The 26,398-nt window shown below is 40.8% G+C and overlaps 1 protein-coding gene across 3 annotated transcripts in view; it reads right to left on the bottom strand.

Annotated features, from left to right (window-relative positions):
- SNCA (synuclein alpha) overlaps positions 1 to 20,875 on the bottom strand; it is a 64,209-nt gene extending 43,334 nt beyond the window's left edge. Inside the window, exons 1-4 of one of the 3 annotated variants that reach the window (XM_086888641.1) lie at positions 20,626 to 20,875; positions 19,043 to 19,188; positions 12,959 to 13,000; positions 5,662 to 5,807 (exon numbers count right to left, since the gene is read on the bottom strand). In XM_086888641.1, coding sequence (XP_086744767.1) covers positions 5,662 to 5,807; positions 12,959 to 13,000; positions 19,043 to 19,163 — 309 coding nt within the window. In that variant the 5' untranslated portion in view covers positions 19,164 to 19,188; positions 20,626 to 20,875. Of the gene's footprint in view, positions 1 to 5,661; positions 5,808 to 12,958; positions 13,001 to 19,042; positions 19,189 to 19,958; positions 20,121 to 20,404 lie in introns of those variants that run through there. The other 2 variants (XM_023926192.2, XM_086888642.1) reach the window with 2 other exon arrangements.
- Between the last annotated feature and the right edge of the window lie 5,523 nt (positions 20,876 to 26,398).

The following is a 26,398-nucleotide window of genomic DNA, read 5'->3' as shown; positions in this document are numbered from 1 at the left end:
TCTTCTGTGAATCACCTCCTGAGCAGTGTGGATCCCCTAATGGGAAATCTATCCCTCCTTCTTCCACTCTCAATCAATCTACAGACATTAAAAAAGGAAACATTGCTAATAGCTGCTAAAGATCCTCTTTGTTTTGCAGCAGTCACTCATACATTATGCATAGATCGAGAATAAAACAATAAGGGGAAAAGAACACCTGCCCCAGACGATATGCTCTGCACATTATGATGCAAATAGAAGTTTGAGAGCAAGTGTTGTCTGACTGATGTTCAGCTGTGACTGTCTGAGCAGGCCTTCTCCTAAAAAACACCTAAACCCCGTTGGTTTCCTTGTGGAAGACTGACTGTGTGCCAGTTACCCCACCAGAAACCACACCACACAATCTTGTAGGGCCATGTTGATGGCGCATGGAGCAGCCTGGCCCTGTGGAAAGTGTCCCTGCTTGTGGCAGTGGGTTTGATATTAGGTGATCTTAAAACTCCCTTCCAACCCAAATCATTTTATGTTTCCAAACTGCTGCTGTAATTGCTCCCGTGCACCAGCCAGGAGCGTCACATCAGCACAATGGTGAGGCCCACCCAGAACAACCAGAGAGCCCATCTCTCTACATTGCACAAGACAAGCTGGCACTGCCTTATGCCCAAGGCATAAAGGGTTAGACCTAAAACTGCCTGACAGGCCTGCTAGGGTCCTAGATTTTTTATTATATTTAATCAAACTTACCCATTCTCTACTGTGACTTTTATTAGAGCCATAAAAGGTAAGAAGTAGTTGAGGAGGGCAATTAGATATTGTACCACTAAAGCCTGCTTGCTCCACAGTATCCACAAAAAATATTTAACTCCAGAAGTTAATTGGGTGGAGGCTATTTCTGCATTTGGCACATCAGAATCTTACTGAAGTTTCCTTGCTTAAATCAAGGCTTGATATTTTGCTCGTACTAAATGTTCTGGGAAATCTGCTTATTCCAACTAAAGAACAACAGTTTAAGTCTCATGCAACTTGCACTTACCATCCTGCTTTTCATTGGGGTCTATTAGCCTTTTGGGACACACCTGGCAAATAGCAAAAAATGGAATGCAAAGGTGAAAAAATTCTCTAATTCTCTTTCTGAAGAAGGAAAGAGGACATTTGTGCTCCACAGCTTTTCCTCTGTGGTTTTAGCCAAGCTTTTCAAAATCAATTGACTAATGGATAGACTGGAAAGATGGGAAATGGTGATCCTTCAATAAGCCAAGCATCCTGTACAGTATTACTGAACAGTAAGATGGTCAGAGAACCAGCAGATCTTCTTTTTCCATCAAAATATGTGGTTCCACCTACACCCAAATTCTGCAATAATTAGACCTACTTCTAGAATCTTAGTTACAACAAAAAAGCACATTAAAATTAATTTTGAAAGTTTCAGGAATTTTCCATGTGTCATGTCAGTATTATGGCACTGTAGCAAATAAAATATACTAAACAGCTCTCAAAAAGATAAAAAGAGACAAAAGAAGAAAATCCCTGTTGAAGCTTTTCAATTACTAAGCTAGACATTTTTATTGTATGCAGGTAACAAGGAAAGGACTAGAGCAGTGTTGGAGACTTTAATGTTATTATTCATATTTTGGAAACTGATACCCAAGAAATAACTTAAGTTGAAGTCAAATGTCATCTCGAAGTTTTTTCTGCTTAAGATTTCTACAGAAGTGTTTCTAAAATGATTTCTGTTTGGAAAATCAATGTGTAAAGTGCAAAACTTCAAGATTTCATATTCAGCTGTTTTTTTTGTTTTTTAAACAACAGATGGTAATCAAAACTTCTATGGGAACACACAGGAATCTCAATTTGCAACCAGACAAATCAAATATTTGAAAGAAGTGGTAACACACTTAAGAAATTGGTACATAATAAAGTAGAAAAGTATCCTTCCTTTTGCCACTGAAAGACAAATTTTCAAAGATACTCACAGGGTTTGCATTCCTTCTACTAGTATGATTTCCCAAATGAACAAGTAACAGATGACTGGAGTACACTGTGATATTTGTTGTCTTACAACTGAGTTGCTCTCAGCAAAATTAAAAGGTGTTCCATCATGTCTTTAGTCTCATCACTGCACCATGTCTTATGGAGCTTCCCTGCAAGAAGGATCAAAAAGGCTTCTACATATTTTTATATTTGATTATGGTGATTCCCCAAAGTGGATTCATTCACCCTGGCTCTGAACAAAGCATAATGTCTGTGGAAAATTTTGGTTGTTCATAAGATGCACAAGATCAGCTGTTCTAGAAAAGAAATGTAGTAAGACATACTCTAAACCTCTGGCTTCCACTGCACTGAACGTTCATGCTATGACTGCTTGAATTCTAAGGAGTGCCAGGAAATGCAGGGGGTGGGAAGGGGAGATACAGCAAGCCTGCCACTGCTCTTCTATATTAATTTTCACATTAAATACAATTAGCAAGGGCTCCTGGTTAATTCATATTTTCTATAGAAAAAAATACCAAATGCATAAATCATCAGTCTTGATGCAGAGACTTTTTCACCGAAAGCTTCATAATTAAACCAACGAGTTGTTTTAACTGCTCTGGAAGTGTATTGCCTGTTACCTGCTACTGTAATTTTGTGTTTTCAGTGCTATTTACTGCAAATGCGCTAAATTAAGAGACAATAGAAACAAAAGGATTTAGAAATACCAAACGTGATCCATACATAACCCAAAAAATACTAAAGACAAGACCTGTTCATCTATTTACTTGAGTAAAATCTACAGCACATGAAATCCATATGACTATAGCATCATAGGGTACTCAAAGAACCTTGAGGTTTCAGCTTGACTGAGAATTTTGGTGCTAGAACAGTAAAAATAAAATTACTCAGCATGGAAATCATGGAAGTTGGCAACTGCTTATTCTTGAGATGCCAGGGAACCAAATGACATGGATGCAGTGAGGTTAAGAACTTCAATTTGTTAATTACCTATCTGAAAACAAACTTTGTAATCCATGTTTTGTTTTCACACAATATTACGCACTAGATACTCATTTGCTGGTACACTCCCTCCCATTTGTATCCATACATTCAGGCTGACTTGCAAATAGAACATTCATGTTCATCTCTGTATTAAATGCAACTATCAATAATTTTTACAATTTAAAAACTTTTTTAGAAGACACACTGTACACGGAAGTAAAAACACACAGGGATACAGTAAATGTTTTGCTATTCAGTAAAATACTACTTGCAGTGCATTAGCCCTTTTATAATTAATTTGAGCCTACTAAGCACCACTGCCCTGGCTTGTTTAGCAGTGAGCTTCTGCCAAAGCAGAACTCCCCCAGGCAGCCTCAGATGGGCACTCTCAAGTCATCCCTGTCTCTCACTGTCTCAGCTGTCACTCCACACTGCCTGCTTACACCAGCTGCAGGGCAGGTGGGTGACAGTGGGGTGTCACAGCAGCCCTCCAGCCTGGCCTCACTTGGCTGCTTAAGCTTGTGCTTCATGCTCCAAAGCACAAACTTCCATCATGGCACAAGAAAAATGCCAGCCACCAGGCAAGACTGCAGGCTTTCACACAGGCAGGCAGCCTTAATACACACATAACCTTCCAGAGATACTCTGAATGCCTGGTTGGCGCCTCCTGTTATCTCAGAAAGACTCACCCTGTTTCCTTCAAGGGACCTGTGTCCCACTGCTATTCTGGATTCCCACACCTGTCCTACCCAATTGTCAGTTTACCTGGAAAATCCAAGCAAAAAAAAATAAAAATATCTATCTCATGTGTCTCCAAGCCGCAAGGAATGCAAACCCACTAGGTTTTAAAATAGCTTTATGTGACTCAGTTTTGATCTTAACATTTTCAAAATGGCTACTCATCCCTTGCAAAACCAGTATAAGATAGAGATGATGCAAGGCAGTCCAGGAGCAGCCACAGATACTCATCAGCTACATGGCCATACTGCATAGATGACTGAGAATCTCAGTCTAAAAATATCGGTATCAAGTCTCAAATGAATGATTTTACATATCTAAAGAACAAAGCACCAGTTCAGAATAATATTGCTATTTATAGGAATAATATGCATGTACATTATGGATGTTCTTTCATTTCTCAGATGTGATTTTATTCTGTTACAGACATCACGACATATTTAAGCTTTACAATACAGAGAACAGATTTAAATCAAAGTCAGCAGACATTTGTCTTATGCTCTATAATTACAAGGATCTCTCTCTGTAGAGAGAGATAAAAAGGCATTAGTTATGGTCAATACTAAAGGGGGTAATTGTGCATTACAGCAGTGATGATCCATATTACACTGAGTTTCAAGAGCTGTGAACAGGAAAGAATATTCTCAGCACAAAAGTACGCAAGAGCTTGAGCAGAAACGGAGGGCAGAGACTACTGTGACCATGCTGTATTCATGTATCCCCTGGCAGTTCATTAGATTCTCCATTTTGCAAATCTTCCCACACAGCTTTTACAAAGGTCCATGACCACATCAAAAGCAATGTTTTACTTATAGCTGAATAAAAGAGGACTAAAAAAATCCCCTAGGAATATTGATTTGAAAGAGAATAAAATGGCTTGTGTAATGTTTTCAAGACAATCCACCACAGGGAAATGAATGCCCATCATAACGTAATATCCCTTTTTGCTCCCCATGGTAAAGCACCAGTAGGATTTGTCAGGCAGACAGGACTACACTTCAGGAAGGATAAAAAACTTCAGGTTTTAAGGAGTCAATTTTTACAGCTCCCCTGAACCCTAACTGCAAATAAGATACACAATAGAACTTCATGCTAAATTCCATGACAGCCATATTTTTGTGTAAATACTAAATACTCTTCCTAATCCTGTTTATGTCTGACTCTTAAATGTTCATACAGAAAACAGCACAAAAGGACGCATTTGTCTCTTCTGGGTTATTTTTGTCTCCAAAAAAACCACTATACACATTTTGGAAAGCATTGCTTCCACCAGCTGGGGTCACTTTTCACCTAGTGCCAGTGGAAGAATATAACTACAGTGCATGAATAAAAATACCTACAGTGTTTTATAGGCTGACCTAGGGCATATTTAGTCTGAATACTTGAGGCCATTTGGAGGCATTTTTGAGATAGTGTCACTGTATTAATGGAAGACAGTAACTCTCCAGCTAGACTTTGACTTTAGATGCAATGTGTCTAACCAGTCAATGTATTGGTAAACAAACCTCCTCTCTACAATCAGAGAGGATACAACTTGTGCTGTTAAACCTGAGATTTGCTGTTTAACCTTTCAGCACTAGCAGATTGCTTTTCAATTCTAAATTAGTGGGAAAACCAGTTTTATTTCCACAAAACTATACAGCTATCCCTACAGCAGCTGGCCTCCACTAGAGGCTGCTGAGTTCAGAACCACCACTAGATCACGCTTTTAAACCATGATCCAAATTAACTAAGACATTACAGAACAGTAAAGTTCCATGCCTAATCCTACTCAAGTTCCATGATCCTGGGAAGTCACTCAAAATACAAGCTATAAACAGCAGACATCTTCTTTGCTCTTCGTTTGGCATAACACAATTCATCCTGCATTCATACGGCTGAGAGACAGAAAGCACTCCATCTGCCTCTCAGCTCATGAGCCCCTTGCTGCTCACTTCTTCACCTGGAAAAGGCTGCAAATAAACAAACCTGTTTGGCCAACTGATCCTTCTTCACCAAGCCAGTGGCTGCAGCGATGTTCCCTGCTCCTTCCACCGTCTTTTGCGCCACTGCCGTCACTCCTGTCACCACAGCTCCCCCAACATTAGACACCTGCTCTTTGGTCTTCTCGGCCACTGAGGAGAAGCAGAAGATGGAAAAAAACATTATGCCTCTGGGAGCTGTAAGTTTCTCAGAGAATTCATCACTGACAGCCCAACATCATGAAAAGCCATAAGGCCATTATATTTTCTGTACCCCAAGTGGATCTTAAGAAATTAAACTATCCATCTGGTAACACTGGAGCAGCAGAGGTAAGAATAAGCCTCAGCTGGGGCTCAATTTCTTCTATGTGAAAGACATCTGACATTTTCATTCATGTCTAACTGCACTTTAGACATGCATCTCTCTGTATAATATATCCTAGTTTGGAAATGCGTTCCAATTAGTCCACCAAACACTTGCTGCATCATACAGGGCATGGAAGACAAGATTTTTTTGCATTAGACTAAAAAAAACCGATTAATCTTTTTATTTTCTAATATATATTTCATTAAAAAGCAGATCTGTCAATGCTCAACCAGAGAATTTCAAACAGAACCTATTATCTGACTCACTTGAGATTTTTGCCCCAATGCTGAAACATAATATACTAATTTATAAAAAGACTGAATGCCAAAGCAAACTGGATTAATAGCCAACTTCCAAGCCCCAGGGAAACAACAACTCATTTAGCCTACATATACATCAGCAGTTGCCATTCTACCTTTCAGAATATCACTGGGGATTTTCTGCTCATTCATCCCCAAGGGCTCTTTCTGACAGCAGCTTGAACTACAGTGAAACTGCTCTAAGAAAAGAGATGGGATGACTTCATGGCTTGAAGTCACATACCCAGATTTCTTGCAAAACACACATGAACTCCTCTAAACGAGGGAATGTTCTCCAAAAACATCCATTGTATGTTTTTGCCATTCTGACTAATCCTATACTCTCCCTCAGGCTAAATCCCCATCCGATCCATAAAATGGATAAAATAAAATGGATTGGATATAGCTTATCTGCATCCTTTATGAGTGTGGGATGGATTTTGCTTGAAAGTTAGGCCACCATTTGTGAGTCTTTTTTGAGAAAGCACATATGAAAATTAAACTTTCTGTGGATAAATTACATTTCTTTAATTCCTTACATAAAAGAGCATCAGTTGTCCATATTAAAGGGCATGCAGCATGCATTACTATGATTGATATTAAAAAGCAAAAAATTAGGAAAAAGCTAGAAAATTAAACAACATGACTAATATGCAATTTTTATTGAAGACCCAAATTATAAATACCTGCTGATCAGAAATGGAGGCAGATAATTTCATGCTCATTCTAGCTAATTTAGAGGAAAAAGTTAGTAACTAATTAAGTATTATCTCTATTATGACCAGGAGCTTTCATTAATGAGTAGAACAACAGACTACACATTGTCTGAAATTAGAAACAGAAAAAGTCTTTCAAATATCTCCCACAGTATACACACTAACAATCTAAAGGTTCATAACAAATTTCACTGTACACATCCACTACTCTACTGCCATGCTTTTTTTCAGGAAAAAAAAAAAAAAAAAGCTAATCTAAAGTCAGTTTTGCTGAAAAGCAAATGTTGCCCTCAGGGAAGGTTTGACTTAATGCTAGCAAGTGCAAAAAGACATCTGTTAAGATGCCCCATTTGATTATTACCAGCTACAGACAACAAAAAGCTTTGGATTCTATGCATGAAATTTATATAGGAAGCTTTCCACTAGTTCTTGCAAGCATATATCTTATGATGTGTGTCCTCATAACACTGTATCTTGCAAAGCCTAGTGAGACCCAGTTTTGCTTGGAGTCTTTCAGAAAGAAACTATGAAACAAACTCATTCATGTCGCTCCAAATGGCAGAAAGAATTCTAAGAAAATAAAGTAGCACCTTACAAAAGTAGATTCAAAAATCCAATTTCCCTATAAATATTTAAAACAATTTAAAAGAAGTGGGGGTATGTTTTGGGTATGTTTCAGTACTGCTTTTTGTTTTTCCTCTGTGTCATTCATTTTCTGGCAGAGTTCCTGGGCTGCATCCAAAGCAGCAAACCAGCAAGTCAAGGGAGGGGATTCTGCCCCTCTGCCCTGCTCTGCTGGGACCCCACCTGCAGGGCTGCATCAGCTCTGGGGTCCCAGCACAGGACAGACATGGGCCTGATGGAGTGAGTCCAGGGGATGCCACCAAGATGACCAGAGGGATGGAGCACCCCTCCTATGAAGACAGAGAGCTGGTGAGACTCTAATTGTGGCCTTCCAGTACCTAAAACCCTACAAGAAAGGTGAAGAGGGAATTTTTACAGGGCAGAAGTAGATGACTTGAAACTAAAAGAGAATTGGTTTAGATATGGAATAAATTCTTTACTATGAGAGTGGTGAAGCACTGGAACAGGTTGCCCCGAGAAGTTGGGGATGCCCCATACCTGGGCTCAAGGCCAGGGGGCCAGGAGCAACCTGATCTAGCAAAAGGCATTTCTGCCCATGTAAGGGGGCTAGTATCAGATAATCTTTAAGGTCTTTTCCAACTCAAACCATTTCTATGATCCTATAATTCAGGGTCCTTTCATCCTGTAAAATTTTCTCGTATGGAAGTGACACACTTTGTTTTGAAAACTGCCCTTTCCAAAAAAGGTTGAATGGCAGAACACGTAAAAGACAAATTCAGTAGACTTGATGCTGACAAGGGCTCAGTTGGCCTTGAACATCATCCTTTCTGATAAAATGATAAAGCATGGTTGTACAGTGCTGATTGTTACAGGCACAATTAATCTCATTACCTCAAGCTCTTAAAGCAACTGCACCCCAAAATACCAAGAAACAGAGTGGAATTGAGTGCACTGTGGATGCTGTAGTATAAGCCACCTGATTCTCAATGCCATCATTATACTCACATTTCTTACACTATGTTGTCAGGGCCAGTACAACCACCTACCAAGAGCAGCTCTCCAGTTGCTGCTGTTCCCAATACTACAGCATTTTGGGAAGGCACTGTCAGAAGTACATTTCCTCCTCCCAGAAACACATTATCCTAGGAGAGGATTAGTACATACAAACTCAAATGAAAAAGGAAAGAATCAGGCCACTAACACCACTACTTGCACAACAGCAAGATACTGGTAAAAGTAGTAACAAAAACAGCATACTTAAGATTGCTGCTATTTCAGACAGCCATGGTTTAACCCCAGCTGGCAACTAAGCACCACACAGCTTCTCAGTCACTTCTTTCCCCAGCAGGATGGGGAGAACATCTCCAGAACTCCCACACTGGAATGGGAATTGGAAAGGTAAAAGGAAGAGAACTCATAGGCTAAGTATGGTTGAATTTAAATAAAACAATAATAGTAATAAAAAGGAAAATAAAGAAAGACATAAATCCCACAGGTGATGCAAATTAAAACAATTGCTCACCACTAACCAATGCCCAGCCAGTCCCCAAGCAGATGACCCCCACCAACCCTCCCCATGGTTTTACTGCCCAGTATGATGCCATACAGTGTGGAATAACCTTATGGTCAGCTGTCCTGGCTGTGTCTTCCCCCAATTCCTCATGAAGCCTCAGCCTCCTCACTGAGGTATGAAGAAAATTACCTCCATCCCAGCCAAAACCAGCACACAGACAAAGCTGACACAGGAGTTACCATGGAAGATCTCTCACACACTGCTTCAGAAATCAGAGCCATGAAGATAAATTCAGTAAACTACATAAATAGCACAGATTGGCAAAAGCATTCATAGCAAGGAGAGAATTGTCTTTCCTGTCTCTAAGGAATAACTAGACAACATCATTACCAGAGTGATAATGAGCTCCAGCCTGGTGACCCTCCAGATCTGAAAATCCCGCAATAGGAGAAGAAAAACCAAAACAGATTTCCAGTCCCGTGTATTTTATTGCTTACACTAAGTAGTAATGGGGAAAGCATTAAGTGTGCACAAACAAATCAGTTCAGAATGCAGGGGGTTGATTCCAACATAGTAAATTTATCTGAATACCAGGTTGCTTAATGATTTTAAGACATAAGTCTTTGTAAAATTGATATCTGCTTTTCATGGTGTTGAGAACCAGAGCAAACCAGCTTCTGCAGAGCTTTGCTGTACTATGGCCTGATTACATCTTTTATCTATGCAGAGACTGTCCATTCCATTAAATGACCCTGGGACAATGAACAATCACCACACCAAGGCTAACTTTGAGTTTAAATTCTGTCTATAGAACTGTGCAAAAAGTATTGGCATCGCAGTTGCCTTTCCATTACGTATTACAGACAACTGGGTAGCATATCAATGTAAAACCTCTGGAGCAATTCAAAATAATAACTAGCTACTTTCAACCTTGAACAATAAAAGTAGATTCAAACCACAAAATTTCTCTGAATTAATGAACTTGCTCTCATTGTTCCAAATATGCTTTTGAGTATGTATATCAAACAGTGAGTTTGTCTTAAGTACTTGAAGAATTTATTTATGAAGATGCCATAAATATGATGGTTCTTTAATTTATTCAATTTTTTGTAAGATACCTTATGGAGTTAAAGAGCAGGAATTCCAGTGGCTAAGAATGTTAAGAAAAACGAGAATAATCAGATAAAAGAATTAAGCAAGACATATGACTGTGGTTACTACTATCAATATTGTGCCTTCACTCACATGATAGAAGGACTAAGAGCTTTTTTTGCCCTGAGTTTTTTACAAATAGTGCTTTATTTAGAATATCAGGAGATGGACTGTAAATATTTCATCTTTGATACTGTCCAATTCTGGAAGATAAGTAAAATAGGTGAATTTTGCATTTACAGTCAAAGGCCAGGAGACATTTTAATTAGGAAGGCAAATCTAAACACAAGCATATACCTCATAAAACCAATAAGCAAAGCTGCTTTATCATCAGAAGGTCAGAGAAAGGGTGACCTGACAAATAACACACTCACCATATTCCTGTGAATCGCAGCCTGGAATCCTCATTTCACAGTATCCTGATGTCATGGTACAATCAGGTCACATTTAAAACAAGAAACACCTCAGTCCAGTAATTCTGGGTTTGGAAGTTAACTGACTGAGGAATGCATTTAGGTTTCTTAGCTATTTAAGGTATGTCATTTCACCAGCATAGGGGGTTAAATCACAGCTTATTCAAAGATACCAAAACTATCAAGATTTCGGAACTCAGACATTAAGAAGACTGACTGCAAAACTATGAACACTCATTTTGACCCGTGATTCTAGTTTGTATCCTACTGTCTCCAACCTCTCAAACCATTTGTATTTACATAACAAAGTGTTTACTTCACCTGAGGTTTCAAATGATGCACTGGGGAGTTCATATCATAAGACCAGCACAACTTGTAAACTCCCAGTCATATGAAAAGAGACAAGCAAGTCTTTACAAGTGACTTAAAAGGCATTTTTGTCACATCAGCTTTAACAGTATTGATTTAAATGGATTTGACTTCTCTGGCAACTTCACTAGCATCTGTCTTCATGTTATACCTCAAAGAATCACTACAGTGAATCCAAATCTGTTTTTATCTACCTTCTCTTATTACCAGAACAACTATTTTTATTTTTTTATTCTTAAAATGTGTCCAAGCAGTTCCTCCTTTCTTACATTAGCAAGTCCATATTGTTTCATTTTGGAAGCCGTGATCGCTTAGATTTTGCTTGAAGTCTTACCGCTGCCACATTTCAACCTGTTCACTCCCTGATCATTTTCCATTTTCATTCAACAGCCAAACTCATCTCAAACAGCCTGAAAGGTTAGAAAGAAGCAAACTGCAGCACACAACCCATTATTCCCAAGTTTTGGGTGTTTCACTTTGTGTCACCCATTTCCTCAAGTCTGTGAGGAGCAGCTACTGTTTTGTTTAAAATCAACAATAACTTTTTCAAATTTTCTGTTTATAGGCACAGCACATAACAGACACATTCCCATTATGTTTGGGTTTACAGTCTGTTTTATACCTTCCAGAAGAAAATTTAACATATTTTCAAATCCATTAAAAATTCTATTTACCTACTGAAAATTTCCTGCCGAATTAAATATTTTGCCATCATATAAAGAGAGGTACAGCATTTGAAATCAGTAGTTTCTTCCAGGATGAGCAAGTCCCCTACTGAGCTAGCCCACTAGAATCCCACTGCTTCAGCAAATTTCATCCATGTGCAAAATGCCCTTGACTTCAATTCTGCCACATCCCAGCTTGGTGAACATCACCTCTATTAACTCGCTTCCTAGTGCTCTCAGATGCTGCTCCCACATCTGTGATGATATTGAGTATATGTGCCCCAAATCTCATTCTGCTGCAATCCTCTACTGGTCATAGCAATGATCCCTCTGAATATTTCTCTTAATTGAGGTCTAATGAGCTGATATTTCAAATCTCATAACAGCAGCACACATGCTGAGGCTAAACTCTGAAGGACTAGCCCTGATATTCTGCTCCATTTTCTTACTAGAAACACTCTTGACTCACTTTTCAACCATTTACGTGGGTTGTGTATTAAGTACTGACATTTGTTTACCTACCACTGTTTATCCTTTGCCTTGGCTTATGTGAGCATGACACACTGATATGTGAGCTGAATGACACACTGGCTGTACACTGAGGAAAAGAAATCCTTTTCTACTCTCTTATTTGTTTCTGAACGTGTTAGGGGAAAAAACAACTTAAATTTCTTGACCATGCATTCTCCTCACATCACCAGAACTCCCACATTCTACAGCAGAAAATTATACATTTTATTCAATGCCCTGTGGTCAACTAATGCTTTTCTGTACTCCATAGTTATCAAAGACTTTCATTCATTTTTCCCCTTAAAACAAATTATTGGTTACTGGTTTCAGTTCATACTTAAGATGAACCCTGAAAATCAATTTAAAATGCAAATTTACTCTTTCTTAGTGTAGAAATGTTATTGTAAAGATACATGCCTGGCATCAAATTCCAAGTTTGAAAGTGTTCTTGCTACTGAAAGATTAATCAGTGTAAAAAAAAGACATTTCAAAACACTCATAACTGTGACAAATTCCAATCAAAACTCTGAAATTTGTTTCTTTCCTGTAAGCCATTTCCATTCAGTCTTCCCACCCAACCAGATCTCTCAATTTTCCTATGCTTTTCCATCTTTTATAAACTGTAGTGCTCTCAAAAAACCAGAATTTTTAACAGCTAAATGGCTGGTTAATCTCATGGAGGAAGGAAGCTAAAATCAAGAGATGATTATCTTACCTGTTGTAACACCATGAACAACTCCCTCCTTGGTCCTGGAACCTAAACAAAGAAAAATATTAGGTTGAAAACACATATTCTTAAGTACTGGTCAAGACTAGATAGATGATAAAGAGGGATCAACATGTAGGCTGCATACCATTGCATACAGTATTTTCCAATGCCATTAAAAGAAATTAAAAGGGAATTCAGTCTAAGGGAAGAGACAGAACCATGCATGGATGGATATCAACTGTGGAAAGGTGAATAATACTGGAAACACTTCTGCAGTACATACTGACTTCCCTGCCATTTTCTGAATAGCTGTGTTAGGTCTCCCACATGGCAAACTCACACAAATGACTCTGCACAGAAATCATGTTAATGCCCTAAGGAGGATCGTGCACACATTTGTAGAAGCTCTGAGCCACAGTTTCCAGAAGATCATCAAAATTTCATCTTTGCCAGATCTCAGCTTGCAGGGCTTGACAATCACTACTGAACTACACAAAGAGGTTAAATTCACGGGGAGATAGAAATGCCAGCCAGATTTAGATATCAACTAATCCAAAAGAACAACTTTAAGCAATAGATAGGATTTCAACATGGAAATTCCCCCCAGGTCACACCCAAGGTCTGCTGCATCCACTGTTAGAGGCACATGCCACAGCTCACATATGATTTGCAGGCAGAAACCTGGAGCTTGTGCTAAACTGAGGCATAACACCAGAACTGTGTGTGCAATGTAACTCTGCCACGCTGAAGACCAAACTGATTTCTGCAACAACCCTGAAAAAAAACAACAACCCCATGACTTTTGACCATGCTGCATGAAAGGGAACAATCTCCTGTGTCTTTAAGGGGAAGGGAAACAAATTAGCACTGCTGTTTAAAACACAACCGGATGTCTTTTTCCCTACCTGCCCTCTACTTGCCCTTGACAGGAACCTTGTCAGGTTCCATAATTTGGCTACATTTCAGGGACTTGCATCCATCTGTGGACTGTGATGCTTAACAATGTGCAATTAACAGACTTCATGGCTCCTAGTTAATCATCTTACCTAGTCTGGCAGAGATAGGATGACATTTTATTTTTCTTACCAACACAGAAATGACCTTATTTGTAATGCAATTTTTTGGCTGTCGTTCAGTATTTGAGACATTATAATTTATACTTCTAACTTTACACTTCTAACATAACAGAAGAAAATGCATAAGCAGAAAAATATTAGAAAAAAAAATCCAACTTTTTGTCCAAAATTCTTTACAAAAATACAATTAAACATTCATCAATATGTCCTACTTGCTACTACTGCAAATTTATGGAATTAGCCATATAGTTCTGGCACTATTAGATTGATTACATGATTGAAAAGGCTCTCTTACCCATGAGCAAGAGTAGAATAATAACCCATGACAAATACAAGGGAAAAAATACTGCATGAAGTAAGATGAAATGTTCCTTTAGCTAATGATGAGGTTAAACAGCTGAGAAGTCTTTTTCCCTTTTTATTTCAATTTTATCTTTTAAAGAAGTTTGCTTTTTCTCACTGAAAAATATTTACCATTGAACAATGTGAAGTTTCATTAGATGTAAAGTGCTCCCACCTAAGGACTTGTTTTAGGACTTCGGTTCTCAATTTTGTACCACCATGAGACCTGAAGAAGCAAAGCACATGCTGGAATTCAAGCAGGTGATGGTTCTACTGACTTCTAGCAGCTAAACACCGCTTCAGGCTTACATTGTGTCTATTGGAATACTTAATATTAAGCACATGCATTTAAAGGAATTGTTAGACCTGGCCAGTTCATGTTTGACTGTTTGCAAGCCAAGCCATTAAAGACATGGAAACCTGTGAATTAGCAAGCACTCAGTTCCCTAAGGCCAGAAAGGAAGGATGCCATGCCAGAATTCCCTGAGGACCCGTGCAATGCACACATCTCCAGAGGGACCTATTCCAAGTCGATTCTCACCTCACTTGCCCAGACAAAACACTGCCATAAGCACAACTCAAACAGGAATGCCGGTCTCTTTAGTGGAAGACAGACTTTTCTTTTAAAAAAGAAAAGCTCACAGACCCATATGGAAGGGGGGTATGTATAGCCAGATCCATTAATTAGCAAACAACCAGCCAATTGGTGTTCCAGACCCTACAGCATATGTTAGAGCTCAAGAGCACTTGCCCCACTGCTGCACACTTGCATGCAAGTAGCTGTTCCTGCCATCGCAGCTACAACAGCATCTAGAAGCACATTAGGATCTGCCAGAACAGGCCTAAAAATAACAACAGCTGAATTCAGTAGGACGACTTCTGGCTGGCCATGAAGGAAAGCTGGTTGTTTCTGGGAGAAACTAGCTGTCTTTCATCCTGGCATTCCCAAAATACCAACAGTCTTGCTCATTATACCCCGCATAACAAGGGGAACAGAGGAATCCAAGTAGGGATAATATAAAGACCAAGGAACACGGCTCTAACTTAAACCAAGAAGCAATAGTAGTACATGGTAATGCTACTTTTCCTAGCTATAGTAGACATCTGTGTGAGGGGAGGGAGAATACTAAACAGCATTTTTGTGGGGTTTTTTTTCAATTATAAAAAGTACCATAAAGTCTCTTCATGATTTATTATCATTGCTGTCATTGTGCCAGAACGAAGGAGTGTATCAGCAGTTTGCAAATACACTCGTTTCTGGACTATTTGAGAGACCAATGGACTGTTCATATTGCTTAGTCAGAACTGGTTACAGACTGGGAGACATAAACCCAAATCAGAAGAAGGGGCCATCAACGTTTAAGGAAAACACTTGCTTCCAAGTGCTGAAGCCCATTATTCCACCAGACTGGCCTTGAGTCCCTCAACTGCTCTGCTGGCTTTTCTACTACCAAAGGAAAGTAAGAAAGATTATGAAAAGGGAGTGGAGGAATTTGGATGGCTTTGCCAAATAGGTCATGAGTGCTATGCTCTACTCTAAGGCCATGTGCCAGCACAGGGAGTAGTAAACAACTGTCAGCCACCCGGCTGACAAATAAACTATTCCTTTGTTCTGCGAGCTTATGACAAACCAAAAATGATCAGACTGGAAACTTCCATTCCTGGGCACAGAACATGCACTCAAGAGTCAACTGAGCAAAAACTCCAGCTCCCTGGAAGCACCACAGACATCTTGCACACTGCACTGCCAAGAGTGTGTGAGCACATCCTTCTTACTCAGTTCCTGGTTTCAAAGCGAGTGGGGATTAAGTAGTGCCACTCACTTCCTCTCTGCTTCACACTAACAGCTCTTGAAGGATACAGAAAGATGCAGCTTTAAATTTACAGCACACACAGGACTGCTGAGCCTCAGTCCTTTCTAAACAATGAAACTGGCTGACACCAAGAAAGGTCCTGATGCTGTGCTTGAAAGAGTTGAGAACCACCAATTTCAGCTAGCCAATGCTGAAGCCCATTGGCAGAGAAACTTAAGCAGACAAAAACCCCAATACTTGAAAGCAGAAAACCACATTGTAGACTGTATTGAAGGGATCTTGGGTACTCAAAAGGAGGCTCAACAGTGGACTGAGGGAAGAAATTAGACTTCAGCATGGACAGGGAAAAAAAAAATAAAAATCCTCAATTAATCCTCCAATATACTGCTCTCCTACATAACTCTAAGTTTCTCCCTTTGCCAAGAGAAATTTTCCTTGTGCCAAAAAAATTGCTAAAACCGAAACAAGAATAAAAGAATTACAGTGACCACATTTCATCCCAAACAGCAGCTGTTGTAAATAGGTAGAATAGGTTATTACCTATTCTATTATAGGTAATAGGTAATAGGAATAGGTAATAGGAATATAGGTAAATAGGTAGAATTAGGTTACAGTCTTTCACATAATAGTTAACAGCAGCCTGGACAGAAAAGTCCAGATGTTTTCCATATTTAAACTGCACTGATTTCAGTGGGAGACCACATCACCTAGGGGATCTGGACCAAAGACTCTGCATCTTCTTAATTCTCCAGCAGCAATTGGAGGCTGAATGTTATGAAACTGAAAATGATTAACAGGTCCCACTCAGCCCAGTGTTGTTAGGTTCTTCTTTGCAATATGTCAGGCAGCTTTCACAGTATAATCTGGCTGTGAATCTCAAATCTGAAAACCCAACTATATAAAAAAGGGAGTGAGAAGTCTTCATGAGCTCTAATGAATTGTGCTGCTCCTCTCCTCTGCTCATAAAGGGGCTTTACCACCTTCCTCAGTACAATCATTATCAGTCTGCAGAGCACAAGAGTATCACACTGGCCTTTGCCAGTGCTGCACAGGGGAAGAGACACCTCTGCTGTGTGCTTGGGAAGTAGATAGAAATATCCAGCTCCTCCTTTTCCTATCTGAACTTGCTGAAACCTCCTGCCTGTATGGGCAAGCACACAACTGGACACAAGCTGCCAGAGCTTCTGGAGACAGCTTCCAACCAAAGGCTCTTTTCCCTGCACAACACACTGCACACAGCCTGTGCCTCCTGAAAAGGAGGGATCTGGTGGGAGAAGGATCCTCCACTGTTACTACAGTCACATGCACAGGTTCCTATCATGGCTCAGGGCTCTGCTGTCCCCAGTAATTTCTTGAAAAAAATAGAAAGCCTGCCCTCCAAAGTTCAACCTCAGCAAAAGCATCTCTGAAGACAATAGGAAATCTGTTGCCTTTGGGAACAGAACTAGGTTCAAATGTTATTATGGTTTGGAGAACAGGTCAGACACAAAGATTAATTTAGCACACAATGCAGGTTTCTAATACAAAGAAATCGATGACCCCAGAAGCTTGGCCAGGACTACAAGAAAACAAAATAAAAGAAAGTCCTTCTGCTGGAAAATGATTCCAACATCAAGCACAATATACAGTGGAAGAACATCTATTTCAATATCTTGAAAATGAGCAGATGCTCCTTTTAAAATAGATTCATCCTACAATTAGTGCTCAAAATGACTGCCATCCCTGTTGGCAAGAGCACTGAGCTTTGCTATGGCTTAAAAGGGAGGGAAGCATATTCCAAATGAGTAGTCCACACTATCTGGAGCAGAAATAATTTCTTACAGACTGGCACTAGCCTGCAACAATAGAGGGAATCCAAAAAAGGCATTGGAATACCAGAGACCTCAGTACTCCCATTGAAAAGAAATGCCTATGGTTTTCAGCTCTGTTTAACTTCTCTCTGATACGTGTGCACATCTCCCTCAGTACACACAGAGCCCATTACAGAACTGACCTGCTACAAAATCAACAGAACAGAAGCTACCTAAAGAAAAGGCTATTTCCCCCCCCTCCATTTTTTTTATGGACTAGCTTTATTTGATGAATAAGAGAAACGGATCCATATAATTTTTTTATAAATAACCACTTGCTCATATAGTCTTGGCAGATTGTTTTTCTGTGAATTTTTCATGACAGCATTTGCAAGATACTCCTCTAAAGCCCACTATTTGCTAAATGAAGATGACTATCATGCATTGAAGTACCAGTCAGGGATTTGGAAAGAATTTTATCCCAGGCTTTCTATGCAAGACTTGTGTGGCCTAGAATAAGACACTAACAACTGCTTTGTTAGCCTGGGGTCTACCTGCCCTACCTCATCAACTGCAGAGGCTTTTCCTTGAGAGGTCGTAGAAAATATCTGCCATGAATTTGCAATAGTAATTACAGAACATGAAATTAATTTCAGAAGATAACACTTTGCCATACAAAACATTACTGTCAATGCACCAAGCAGTCGGCATGTCTACTACTCAACTCCTGAGCTAACCTCTCAAGTCTCTCTTCCTGAAATCCTATTCAAGCCCCACATGCTCTGTAGAATGCTGTGAAGCCACCTTCACCTCCAGCTTCTACATTTTTCCATATTAATTTTTACTGTGCCAACCACCCTTGAGCCTTGATCTAGAAAACTTCTTGCATGGAGTGCCAGCCAATGACCTGTACGGTAAGGCTTGGCTTCAAAGAACCGGAGCTCAGGAAGGCACAGCTTGCCTCTTGTTTCCTTTGCAATGGTCTCCTATGAACAATTACATATTTTTTTGCAGAAGAATAGGTCTGATGAGGATCCAGATGTGAACGTCTGGCTGCTGCCCACCTACCCACATAGAGGACTCCCTCTTTCGTCTTTCCTGCTGCCTCTGCCACACCCTGCTTGGTTTTTTCTGCTGCTGCTACGACTCCCTCCTTTGCCTTGGAAAGCCCTTTCATGAACACATCCATGGCTGAAGACTTTCTTCACACAGCTCTAGAGGGAAAAAAAAAAAAAAAAAAGTACACACTTTCAGTAAGGTTTTTTTTCAGCTTTTTATCCCAGAAAGGGAAAAAAATATTCTAACTGAATGGGATCACAATGACTTTAAATGATATTATTTATACCCCCAAATTGTATAGCTATATGAAACAGATATCCTATTTCCACAGAATCCTACGGAGAGGTTGTCAAAAATGCAGTTCTGACTGGAAGACAGTTCCATTGATATAAGTGACTTCTTGCCTATCAAGGCATCATTTCTCCCAAAGGACAGTTCTGCTCATGTGCTGAATGCAAGATTTAGCCCTGTGATTCTCATCCAGAGAAAAAAAGCCAACTTAAATAAACACCAGCAACTTAAAAAACCAAACAGACCAACCTGAAAACCAAACCACACAAACCAAATAAATGACAAATGTTCACGTGTTTTAAGAAAATGCCATTACAACTCAGGACTGGGAGAAATAAAAAATGCTGCATTTCCATTAGTCCAGCATTTTACACACAGTCCACATCATTCTTTTGGAAACTGAGTTTTCCTGAATGGGTTCCTTGCCTGCATCACAGCTAAGAAAATATTTTACTAAAAAGCAAAAGCAAGAACACAGGATTTTAAAAGCACTGCACTAAAGCTACCAAGAGAGTCCTCCGGCAGCAATTCAACCCAGTGCTACACCGAAACCACCGAAACAGTAATTAAAACCCAGAATCAGTGTCCCTTCAACAAATCCATTATCAGTAGTCCTTTCTCTTCTTCCACCCACACGGACAGAAGTGCTGCCTGTTATCTCCTCTCCTTTGCCAGAGGCTGAGTAGGAGGAATGGATGTCTAAGAAGGCATCTGGGCTGTCGCAGCTTTCCACGAACTCGTGACGAGCGTGCGAAGAAAGGCAGCGCTTGTGCTCCAGCCAAGCTGCCCACGGTACGGGCTGCCCTGGGGCTGGCTGGGGGCTTTACACACCCCGCCGGGGGAGGCAGCGCCGCCCGCGGGACCCTCCGCCTCCTCCACCGGCAGCGTCCCCCGGCCCGGGGGGGACCTGGGGCACCGGGCACCAAACTGATGGCCGTGCATCAAACCACACACGGGCACCTGCAGAGGGAGGAGAGAGGGAGCGGGGCGTCGCGCCCATATATACGCGCGTGTGTATGTAGCTGTACATATACAAACACAGACATACGTATAAATACATACACACAGCGAGGCACCTACCGAGGGAAGCAGAGCGGCGCGACCATATGGGCACCCACGGGCTCCCGCGGACACGCCGTCGGCACACGGCGCCCGGCTTCTCCTCCCTCCCCCGCGCCCACACGAGAAGGCTCAACGGGACGTATCCAGCCAGCTATCTCTGGCATCACACACACCCCCCTAATCCTCCGCAGGCACAGTCGCGCTGCCCCCCGAGCCGCCCCCGCCCCGCCCGCACTCACCGCCGGGCTCCTCCGCCGCCGGCCAGCCAGCCGTTCCGAGCAGGCGAGGGGCGGCGCGGGCTGCGGGCGGGCGAGGCTGGAGCGGCCCCGGGGAGCGGCCCCTGCTCAGCACATGCCGAGGAGCGGAGCCGGCCGGCTCTGCTGGCACCACCCCGGCGGCAGCCCCGCAGGCGGCGAGTGCCGGCGAGAGGCGAGGGCGGGAGGACGCGCCGCGGGAGGGAGGAGCGGAGGCTCCGGCTCCCCGTTGAGTGTGCGCCCCCCGCCCGGCCCCCTGCGCCCACCCTGCCGCGTCCTCCGCGGCAGCGAGCTGGGAGGCGTGACAAACGGGGAGCGCCTGTTCCCGGGGGGCAGGAGGCAGGCCGGGCGGCTCGGTCCCGCTGGGACTCCGCGCTGGCACCGCTCCCCACAAAGCCTGGAGCGCCTCATCTTAGAAGCGTAAGGGAGCTGTTGATGCGGCACACCCCTGAGTCACTTCACCAGAGCCCTAGAAAATTTCCCCCAGCTTCTAATTGGTTTTTCATCTACTTCCAAATCTTCCACCTTGAATGGCTGCAGTTCAATGTGACTGTTCTCACAAGATTCATGATTCCGGCTCATTTTAAGCGCGGGAGGTGGTGCTCTTGCAGGTGTAATTCGAGTCTTAACTCTGTTGCACACACATACGAGAATTTTCATCCCAAGTGAAGAGCAGTACGGCCAGATTTGCCCAACCCTTACTCCTGTGCTGGCGTCCTCCACCACACTGGTGGCCACTGCCACCTGAATCTTAAGCTCATGCAGAGAAGTCGCTTTCTCCCCAGAAAGGGAAACCTATCAAACTTCTCTATTTTGGTCACAGAATTTAAGCATGAAAAGCCAAGATCAGCAGGAGACAAGGCACTAGAACAGATGGACCTTCAGCTTCAGTACATCAATTCAAATCCTGCAAGACTTACAGAAACAGATTGGGTTTTATTGCACTCCAAAAGGAGAAACAGAACGTGGCATAGATGAGATACGAGGTTGTGAGCTGCAAGGAGCATCTTTCATCCATCATCCCATGCAGACAGCTGATGCATCTCTGGTTTTGTTTCCATGCTGAACATGTAGTGCAAGATCTTATTCTTGTCAGGTTTCTTTGTAAGTCATAATATTTCTGTATTGTTTGGTAAACTTGCTTTTGCTTCATTCTACTAGTAATTTTAATCAACCAAGCATTAGGCAGTAGATTTTACTTCTTTGTATAAGTACGTTCAGACTCTTAACACAAATCATTTTCTCATAATTCTGCAGTCAAGAAAACCATAAAAAAAAAGCCCAGAAATTAAATTACATAAGGTATCTCCCCTCATTCATCCTATGCAGCACATTCATAGATAGTAGAGCAACTGCTAGATGTGTTTTCCTATTTTCTTCCTGTTTTGGCAAGAGGACAATAGGTACAGTTCCAGACAATAAATAAAATTTAATCAAAATCATACTCCTTGCACATGCTAACTTGCCCAATTTATGTATCTTAGTATGTGATTTGGCTCATTGAAAACCCTTCTGTCAGTCATTCTCTAATACCTTGAGCAGTAAACTTAGACCCCAAATTAGAATTAAAGTGAATATTGCACTCCTTATGTATTATCTTCCAGATTTAAAGAAGGCTTTTGTTTTTCCAGCATGAAAATTACTATGAGTATGAAATGTTGGTTTTTTTCTGTTGATATAAATCTAGACAGACTTATTATACTTAATTATGTTAGGAGAAACAGATAATCCAGTATGATAAACAACCTTGTACATTCATGGCTCTATTTCTGAAAACTTTACAAAGAAGAGCTCAGATGTTTGCAGCTCCTAGCTTTTGCAAGCAGTCTTTTTTTTTGCCTTATGTTTATCAAAGGCAGGCATTATGTTCTGCTGTTAAACAAAGTAACAGCTTGTCCTTTAACAAAAATCATGCAGCTAGAAATAGAGAGGTAAAGGCAAGAGGGATCAGTTGCCACAGCAGAAGTAAAGCTTAAAATTTCAACTGTAGTATTCAAACTAGGCAGCTGCTAAATTCTAAATCATAGGGTAAGAGGCACAGTAAGAAACAATAGAGTACAAATGTTGACACAAGAAATTCTTCATTCTGAAAATGAATGGGACTTAAGTGGAAAACAGAATTAAATATGGTAGAGAATGGGCATTGTATCTCCAAGGCAATTCCTATTTAAACCACATTGTCTACAACAGCTGGCTGGGGCTTTTTTTAGGTTATCTCTTCAGTACCATTAGTATCACAGTAAGTTCTCCCCTGAAGCCTTTTCTGTCTGAAGAAAGGATAGTAGCAAACAGATTGCCCACTGATCACATTTAAAACAAATCTTTATTTAATGACACTGTTTATCTCACATGAGCATCTAGAGCAAAAATCAATTAAGTAGTACTAAAATCTTCTTTAATCCCTCTTGCCTTGAAGACTAACTTATTGGTTTAGTTGCTAGCGATCAAGTATATCTAATTAATCACTATGAAAAGAACAATTCTGGACAGTTGAAAAAAGTTGCAGAGTAAAATTGATCAGAATTTACTGGTTTTGGATTACTGGCTCACACAGGCTCCCTGTGTTACCACAGAATTCATAGGTGATGCTCCTCAGAGGAAAGATGCCTTTGAAAACCTGAAAGCTGCAGTATGAAGGGAAGCTGTTTTAGGGCAGTCTGTTCACAGTTAACATTGATTACTCAACTGCAAGGTCCTTCTGCTGATTGCAGATAATCTGAAAATGGTCTTAATTGGATAAATACATTAACTGTGAGAAACTGTGAACTCTTTATGCATATATAGTCCAGTCTTTGGCTTTCTTACGGATCAGTTTACTATGTGGATTGCTTTAGAGGCAACTGGGAGTTCAGATCAGGTTGCTAGACTCTTGCATCACAATGTCTGCATTTCTATTCCCACTCAGCTCCCTCTATGGATCGTTGCTGTCTTTACTGACCATGCTATAACTACCTGTGTACATGGCCCTTTCTGAGGACTCAAAAATAAGCTCAATTAAAAAAAAAAAAAAAAAAAAAGAAGACCTCATCTTTGCTAAGCCTGAGATTTAGCAAACCATTATCTTAATACTTACCATGCTCATAAGTGTTGTGATTTAACACTCTAGAGCATGCATGGTGTTCCCATGATGTTTACTCAACTGAAAGTTAAGCACATGTGTATTAAAGCCTTTATACAATCAAGATGCAACTCATATCAGAGTTAATTTCCCAGTGGAAGCATTCTGTTTATTAATTTAAAATTATTATTCATTATTATGCAGCAGTTGACATTTCCAATTCAGTCCCCCATTACAAAGATTTTTGTTTGTGAACTGTTTTGATAGATATAACTGGGTGCTCATTATGGGCTGGGCTATTGTATGTCCACTGTCATGTAACCATTGCCAAGAGATGCAAATAAAACTGTTGAAAAAAGTTTTAATTGATATAGACATGTATGACATATATACACCGTATTGGAGTACTTGGAAGGACGTACACATCTACACACGAAGATGTACATATACATATATTTCAGGAAGATTGATGTATGTCTCTCATTTGGTGGATTTCAGCTCAGCTGCATTTATCTTGACATGACTCTAACCACCATGCAGAAGGGTGCACAGCTTCATACCACCTCTGTTACAGGCAAAGCCTGCCAGACCTTTACCCCTCCTTCATTGCAGTCAATGGTGAAGTTAGAGCCATCACAGCTTTCATAAGCAATGGTAACATTTCTTAAAATAATTTACTTGTCTGGGCTAGAAATTCAGTCCTGAAGGGCACAGAAACTCTGACTGTTGCACCTGGAATGTTAAGCAAAGCTTTACTCTGAAAAGCACTATCTTGAGTGCCAAGGAAGCCATCTGGCAGCATGTTTCTACTCAGAGACAGCCAGTAGGTCAGATGAGGCTGACCTAAGGATGCCTGGCAAAATCAGTGTTGATTGTTCTTCAAGATGTTTCCCACAGAATTACAGACTATGCTGAGTTATAGGGGACCTCACTGAGTCCTTCTCTTAGCCCTGCACAGGAACATCCCCAAGAGTCACAGCATGTGCCTGAGAACATTGTCTGAGGGCTTCTTGATCTCTGTCAGGCTCTGTGCTGCAACCACTTCCCTGGGGAGCCTGTTCTGGTGCCAAACCCCTCTCTGGGTGAAGACCCTTTTCCTGATACCCATCCCAAATCTCCCTGATACTTCAGGGAGCCTCAGGGCATTCCCTCAGTCCTATCACTGGTCACCACAGAGAAGAGATCAGTGTTTACCCTTGCTCTTCCCCTCACAAGGAAGTTGTAAACTCCAATGTCTCCCCTCAGTCTCCTCTTCTCCAGTCTGAGCAGGCCAAGTTGCATAGTACCAACGAATTGATTTTACCTGAAAGAAAAATCACCTTCCTCACATGTGATGTGATGTGTTATCAGCTCCTCATATAACTGAAAATGCTAATGCTAAAAAAGTGGAAATCACAAACCAGAGTCAGGTCTGATGCCTGCCTTGTCCCAGGTTCTGTTTGATTGAGAAGCCAGCACCAGATGTCGCCAAGGTCAATGATAATTCAGCATGTTCTAAAGCAGCCTGCTGCAAATATAGGCATCTGAGCCAGTGCAGGCACAGCACATTAATTACCTGGATGGCAGTATTTCTCAAGAGGTGCACCAGGAAGGCTGCAGCTTTAATTAGATACCACAGTTAGTTACCAAAAAACTGTTTGAACAGGTGGAAAACCCAAACAGGAGCATACTTCATTCTATCAAACTGTCTTCTTTTTGTAATTTCTAAAGGAAAGTAAACATCACATAAAAGCACAGCAGAGATTTTCATTCAGATATTAACCCATAGGGAAAACCTAAAGTCTTCTCTAGTAACACATGATTCTCTTCTCAGTTCTCTGATTCCTACCTTCTAGCTTCCCAGTCTAGTTGTCCTTTGGATATTTTTGCTGGTGCCACTCCAATCACCATAAACTCGTAACATTGTTTTCAGTTGCCAGCACTTTTTTTGTAACACCAGCTACTGGTCCAATTCAACTCCCGTTCGTGCTGACACTAAACCAGAGATTGACTCAGGGGAACCAAAAATAGCAAAGGAAATATCACTATAAGCACATTATTATCTGTTCTGGTTTCTTTGGTTCCTTTATTTATTACATGGAAACACTTATTGAAATCCTGTTTTAGTGCATTCTCCAACCCACAGGCCTGTACCTTCTTGTTGATGTTTGTATTGCCACAAAACATATAGGAACTTTTCTTGATCTTAAGTTCTTAATTTTAAGGCAACACCCTGGGCTATTAACACCTATCCTATATGGAACACTAAGCAGGGCACAGAATAACTGTGGGAAGCCATTTCAGATTTCTTCACAAGGGGGTGTAGACTCAGACTTGGGCAATATAGACAATTCAAAAAAAAAAATAAAATTACTTTTCCTCATAATCACGCACAAAATAAATGTACTTGTAAATTTAATTTAAATTACCATTCCAGTTACAGCCTCAAGCTCAGACCTTGGAAAAAAAAAATCCCTACCTGAGAAACATTCAATTTCTGTTATGCTCTCCAATTTGTTTCAATTCACAAGCAGTTTGAAGCATTCACATTTGCAGTGATGCCCAAGAGGCAGGAGAAAAAGACTCAAAATATCACTTCAGTAAGAGACAGGACAGTTAGGTAAGAGACAAAAGGAAGACAAAGCAGCAAACAGGGTGGCAGTGGTCAAAATTAAAGGCCATAGTCAAACCCAAGTCAAATTTGTGTAGGTATCTCAATGA

Source organism: Cyanistes caeruleus, chromosome 5 (genome assembly GCF_971803275.1).
Source record: "Cyanistes caeruleus chromosome 5, bCyaCae1.hap1.1, whole genome shotgun sequence".
In the NCBI taxonomy this organism is placed as follows: domain Eukaryota; kingdom Metazoa; phylum Chordata; class Aves; order Passeriformes; family Paridae; genus Cyanistes; species Cyanistes caeruleus.
The sequence above is the reverse complement of the archived record's forward strand: the minus strand, read 5'-3'. Positions and strand labels throughout refer to the sequence as shown.